Genomic DNA, 6,515 nt, shown 5'->3' with positions numbered 1-6,515 from the left:
ATGTGAGACAGCGTGTTTCATGAAAATTGCCAAATTGTGTATTTCAGAACTGAAATTTGAGTGTAAAGAAGTTTTGTTTGACGTTCAGTGGCATTGGTGAATGGGTTTGGTAAATGGACTAGATGTTTTCAGAATTGTGTCAAGTACCAAACATTGCGTGTAAACACTTGAGAAAATCTGTAATGCACGTGCACCATATCACGCATAAGGAAAAAGAAAATGGCCACCTTATGTTGAATCTAAGGCTACTGCTGACACCTACGTGTACTTGACAATGGCAAGGCTGACTGGACATACATAGCAGTAGATTTTGAGGATATACAATTTACCCATCAATCCACCGTCCTGAAAGTACATTTTAATGCAAACCCTCATTACGATAAAGTTGATTTATTATTATTTTATTCCAAGCCACACAAGATTTCTCTCCACATACATACTGTACATAAAACATGTCAGTCTCTTGTCCTGACAAAGTCATCGCAGAATCTAAAGGGTATGAGTTTCCATGAGTTATAGAAATCAGAATCTAAACGGCTCCCTTCCCCATGCTGCTGGACAAAACACATTTTGTTACCCTCTACAGCAAAATAAAAAAATATTGCAACATTGATCAATTTAGACATTCAAATTAAAGATATCCATGATATTTGGTTAGGAATGATATGGTACTATGTATTCAAAAGGCGATGTGCAAGTTTTGTTCCGTGGCAGGCTCATCAGGCTACTGTATATTGTTGAATCCTAAATATATACTGATAAGAACATGATTTGTGTGATGAATGTTTTTTGATGAAGTCTCTATTTCACCATACTTTTTTAAAATCATGAGTAATAACACCACAGTTATTTATGGAATGGCGCACGGAAACGTATGGATGCCTGTCCCCACGCCACCTGGGATAAAGTCACAGCTCTCTCAACTTTTTAGTGTAGTCAAAGCAGCTCCACAATGTAGAAACAAAAAAAAAGTCATTTTCAAGTTAAATAAGTGTCACTTTTTAAAAATAAAAAAAGAAAGAAAATTACAAGTCGTTATAAATACAAAACAAAAAATGTACAAATGTCATTTTTTTTATTATTATTATTTTCAAACCCATGTCATTTGTCCGTTTTGTCTGTTTTTTTGTGTGTGTTCTATGCAAGTTCTGAGGTCTTCTGGGTAATATGTACAGCAGGTTCCCTTTTCGGTCAAAGTTTCCCTGTGTTTTAGTGGTCATGTCATGTTACACATCACAGTCACGGCCCCTGTCACCACGGCCAGGGACGCCGACAGCAGGGGACAACAAAGGGGTCAGTTGTTCCGGGCCCAGGCAGGGAGAGAAGGGGTCCAGAATTGGGTCCCCGTTCCATTGTTTGTACCGAGTGTGTGAGATGACTTTGTCCCGAGCCCAGCCAAAGCTGTCAGCGACCCTGACCGTCGCCTCACCATCGCCATCGCCACGTCACGTCACGTCTTGATGAGTCCTTCTAGAAAGTCCTTCTCCACCATCTCCTCGATGTTCTGCCTCGCGCGGCTCCAGAAGACCTTCTGGCTCTCCAGCTTGCCCCCACCACCAGCGTCCTTGTTGGGGATGGAGAAGGAGGAGCCGTCAGTAGAAGTGGTGGCTCCAGTGGGTCCTCCTCCTCCTCCTCCTCCTCCTCCTCCTCCTCCTCCGCGGCTGCTGGCCTTGCTGCTAAAGGCCTGGCTGAGGAGGTTGAAGAAGGGCAGCAGCTGCTCCATGCTGCGGATCACGTACAGCGTCAGCATCAGGTGGCCTGGCTCCCACGCCAGCATGCGCGTGGAACAGTCCTCCTCCGGGTTCTTCTGCAAGGGGGACGGTAAATGAGGGGACACCAGAGAGGAAGGTGATTAGAAAGGGAGAATTCGACTTGAGAAAGCCAATACTGATTGTGACACAGCAATGTCATGTGTTAAACATGAGGAGAGTGATGTGATTTACTGTATATATCAATTAGTTTGAAAAGTAATACACACAATTTAAAAATGTGCTCATTCTCAACTCGTCCTTTTCCTGATAATTGAGAAATTGGGCACCAATGCCACCTTACATAATTGGAGTTGATAATCTGGCAACGGTAGTTAACGAAGGGACATGAACACCCACGGATCTTGTCACTGGGGATGCCCTGGGAAAGATAAGCCTTCTCCCAGTCGAGATCGGTCTATGAGCTTGGTAAAACCAGACTAATGACGGATGATGGAACCAGGAATAAAAGAGCTGCTGGTCCCTTTTTCCATAGCTAAACTCTGAATTACATCTTATACATAAATTACAGTCCTTTATTTCAACTGGCTACACAAATAATTGGTCAATTCTGAAAAAAAATGGATTACGACATTAGAAAACATATGAAACACATTTAGAAATAAAACCCTAATTAGTTGTGAATCCGCTGTGGGGGTTGCGGTGGTCACCTTGGCTCGTTTCCTCAGCAGCTTGGCGAGGCGCACCACGTACGGCTTGAACTCCCTCTGGTGTGTCCCCTGCCTCCGCACCTCCAGCCCAGAGTCGTCAGACGCTTCCGGGACAAACGCCCAGCGGTACCTGCAGCGCGGGCACAGCACCGTGGGGAAATACCCACATCAATGAGCGCACATTAATTATCTAATGGATGCTTGCATTACATATTACACATTACATTACATATTTTGACTTAAAATAGTATACTTTCATACCGCCATACAAATCCATGAAAAAATGTTCCGTGTTCTGAATGAAACTCTATACTTATGAATGAAATTCTGTACTTATGAATAAAAATACATACTTTTGCATGAAAATCTATACTTATTAGACAGGTCATCAGCTGGGAAAATTAGGCCTTTCGTCCTACCTCACTTTTCTCTGTGGATTACTGACCAGAAGCCCTATTAGAAGAAATTAAAACATGGGGCCACGTCAATTTTTGCTCAGAATTCAATATGGCCGCCATTTTCCAAAATGACTTGTTTTCATGCATTATTACATTGTACTATAAGGTGATATTCATGAGCGATTAACATCTTTCAGCACTATTCTGTCTTATTTCCTTACATACATGTTTACAAAGGTTGACTAAACTAAAACAAATGAAAATAAAGTTGGCCACCTTGCAATATCCAAAGGAAAGTGCTGAAAATAATGATTGAAATGCACATAGTCTATGGCTGGGAAAATTAGGCCTATTGTCCTGTCAGGGTTTTCACAGTGGATTACAGACCAGAAGGCCTATTGAAAAAGAACTTGGGGCCATCTATGTCCTCCAAAATTCAAAATGTTCTCTGTTTTTCAGAATGGCAGACTTTCACACATTTTTCTCAATACTGTAAGGCCATAATTATCAATAAAGATTACATATTTTTCAGTTAAATTGTCCTATCTCCTTACAGACGTGAGTATAAAGGTTGTCAAGAAAAAGGCATGAATATATTTATCTTGGCACTTTGAAATATCCAAAGGAATGATGTCAAATGATTGAATTTCACAAACACAGTGGACTGCTGAAAAAAAGGCAAAATACCTGCCAAACTGTGTGTGTGTGTGTGTGTGTGTGTGTGTGTGTGTGTGTGCGTGCGTGCGTGCGTGCGTTTGTGTGTGTGTGTGTGCCTGAGTGCGCTTTTCTCAAGTGTGTGTGGCCAGTGTGCTTCTTACACAGTAGACACAGTAGACCGGGTGTGTGTGTGTTGGGGGGGGGGGGGGGGGGGGGGGGGGGACCGAATGATGTGGAGGAGTGGGGGATGAATGAGGGGGTGAGCGGGGTTAGGGGGGCAGAGTGGGGGGTGGGGGGTGAATGAGTCGGGTTGAATTAGGGGGTGGGGGGCAGAATAGTGTGTGGGGGTTGAGTGAGGTGGTGGGGGGGGGGGAATAGTGTGGGGGGTTCAGGGGGGCAGAATAGTGTGTGTGTGTGTGTGTGGGGGGGGAGGGGGCTTAGTTGAGTCAGGTGGGGTTGACCTGCCAAACTTTTCACATTGGATGGGGGGTGGGCGAGTATTTTGTGGGGGGGTGGGGGGGAATGAGTCAGGTGGCGAATAGTGGGGGTGAGTGAGGGGTGGGGGGGCAGAGTAGCATGGGGGGATGAGTGAGGGGGTTGGGGGGCAGAATAGTGTGTGGGGGGGAGATGAGTGAGGGGGTGGGCGAGGCAGAATAGTGTGTGGGGGAAAGACACTGTAGAGCAGGGGAAAGATGAGCAGGGGATACGCGCGGACACATACACACGCACACTCACCCTTGCTTTATGCAAAAAAATGTAGGCCTGAAAAACTTTTGGTCAGTAATCTAATGTGAAAAGTTTGGCAAGTCAATAGCCTTTTTTCAGCAGTCAACTGTGTATGTGTAATTCAATCATTTTCTGACAACAATCCTTAGGATATTTCAAAGGGGCAAGATATATATTTACATCATTCTGTTGCCAACCTTTGTACTCACGTCTGTAGATTGGAGAATTTCACTGAAAATAGGTTGCCTTTATTGATAATTATGGTCTTAAGGGCCGTACACACACATCGCTGCTATTTACTAGCTTCTCGCTTGCTCGCCTACTCGCTACTCGATCATGGAACGTTCGCTGAAAGTTCCTGCGGCTTTATTATTGCCAATGGACAGGCGGGAAGTACCAAACTCTTCTTTCCAATTGGTTACTCGCTTACTCGCCTCGCTCGAAGATCAAATATTTTCAACTCGGGATCCGCCCACATCGCATCGCTTGTACAGTACTCGCCTGCTAGTCTCGCTGGAACACATTGACACATTAGCAGCGACGTGTGTGTAAGGCCCTTTACAGTATTGAGAAAAATGTATGAAAGTCTGCCATTCTGAAAAACAGAGAACATTTTGAATTTTGGAGCACATTTGAGATGGCAACCAGCTGGAGAATCTTTTTCAATAGGCCTTCTGGTCTGTAATCCACTGTGAAAACCCTGCATTTCAATCATTATTTTCAGTACTTTCCTTTGGATATTGCAAGGTGGCCAACTTTATTTTCATTTATTTTACTTTAGTCAACCTTTGTAAACATGTATGTAGGGAAATAGGACAGAATAGTGCTGAAAGATGTTAATTGTTCATGAATATCACCTTATAGTACAATGTAATAATGCATGAAAACAAGTCATTTTGGAAAATGGCGGCCATATTGAATTCTGAGCAAAAATTGACGTGGCCCCATGTTTTAATTTCTTCCAATAGGGCTTCTGGTCAGTAATCCACAGAGAAAAGTGCGGTAGGACGAAAGGCCTAATTTTCCCAGCTGATGACCTGTCTATATGAGAGAAAATGTATACTCATGAATGAGTGCAAAAAAGGCCCATTGAAGAACAACGACAGCTTCCCCCAGGCTTATTAGTGAAGGGGGCTGTCCATGGTGCTGAAATCCAGCACTAATCCACTGAGCAGTTCATAGAAAACCTCTGCTGAGGAGGTGATGTGAGTCTGTGCGTGTGTGTGCGTGCGCGCGCATGCGTGCCGTGTGTATGTGTGCACGCGCACACGTGTGCGTGTGTGTATATGTGTGGCCGTGTGTGTGCGCTGCCCACCGTTGTGTGTGTGTGTGTGTGTGTGCACGTGTGTGTGATGTGTAATGTGTGTGTGTATGTGTGTGATGTGTTCCCTACATCTGGAACTGTGGGAGGCTCTCTGAGGGCAGGGCCAGGGCCAGGTCCAGCAGCTTGCAGGCGGACAGGTAGAGGTTGAGCCAGCGCTGGCTGTTGTAGGAGGTAGAGAAGCCGTTGCCCCCTGAGTAGGTGGTCTCCAGGCCCGCCACCGACGGCCCTGACGTCCTGCAATAGGGGTCAAAGGGTCAACGTTGACCACATTAGAGTACTTGGTGCCCGTTAGCTTGCATTTAATGGATATTATGGTACGGACGGTGACCACAGCAGTGCATTTCATCCAGGCACTGCCAACAGCAGTGCAATTCAGGTAGGTTCAAAACATCTTCAGGCTGGTTAAGGTGATTGAAGACCATGTCCAAAGCGTTGGCCGCATTATTATTTAATGCACACTATGTAAGGTTCAGATTTATTAATATCCAAATTAGGGGGCTCAGTGACTTGCTGACTTTCAGTGTGAAGCTAGGCATCAAAAAGCTGTTTAAAGCCTTCGTTGACGATAGCCTGACAAGATCAGAGAAGGCTGATGCCATAATATCAACTGCTGACTTCATGTACGCTAGGTGCTGTAGACAGGTGGCTGATAGAAGCATCAACTGACAGATTTCTTCAAAAGTGGGTGAAAAAGCAGGATAATAATTCTTCACTCTGTTACAATGTCAAAGTTTGGTTGTCTCTTTTACCTGGTGATGTCTTCATCAGCTATCAACTCCTGTTCCATCAGTAAGAACACTTGGACCTGAGAGAGAAAGAGAGAGAGAGAGAGAGAGAGAGAGAGAGAGAGAGAGAGAGAGAGAGAGAGAGAGAGAGAGAGAGAGAGAGAGAGAGAGAGAGAGAGAGAGAGAGAGTCTGCCATTGACTGTTTAAAAAGAGCAGCGGCTCCTTTAAGAAGAAGGCGGAGAATCTGCAGTGACATCAGAGCCCC

General features: G+C 44.8%; 1 protein-coding gene across 3 annotated transcripts in view; it reads right to left on the bottom strand.

The window, feature by feature from the left end:
• Positions 1–385: 385 nt before the first annotated feature.
• The window catches only part of dop1a (DOP1 leucine zipper like protein A), a 69,166-nt gene continuing 63,036 nt past the window's right edge, over positions 386–6,515 (bottom strand). For all 3 annotated transcript variants that reach the window (XM_063199606.1, XM_063199607.1, XM_063199608.1), the window contains 4 exons: positions 6,274–6,329; positions 5,594–5,758; positions 2,420–2,549; positions 386–1,807 (listed from right to left, as the gene is read on the bottom strand). In XM_063199606.1, coding sequence (XP_063055676.1) covers positions 1,451–1,807; positions 2,420–2,549; positions 5,594–5,758; positions 6,274–6,329 — 708 coding nt within the window. In that variant the 3' untranslated portion in view covers positions 386–1,450. The remainder of the gene's footprint in view (positions 1,808–2,419; positions 2,550–5,593; positions 5,759–6,273; positions 6,330–6,515) is intronic.

Source organism: Engraulis encrasicolus, chromosome 5, assembly GCF_034702125.1.
Source record: "Engraulis encrasicolus isolate BLACKSEA-1 chromosome 5, IST_EnEncr_1.0, whole genome shotgun sequence".
In the NCBI taxonomy this organism is placed as follows: Eukaryota; Metazoa; Chordata; class Actinopteri; order Clupeiformes; family Engraulidae; genus Engraulis; species Engraulis encrasicolus.
This window is presented reverse-complemented; position numbering and strand designations above follow the sequence as displayed.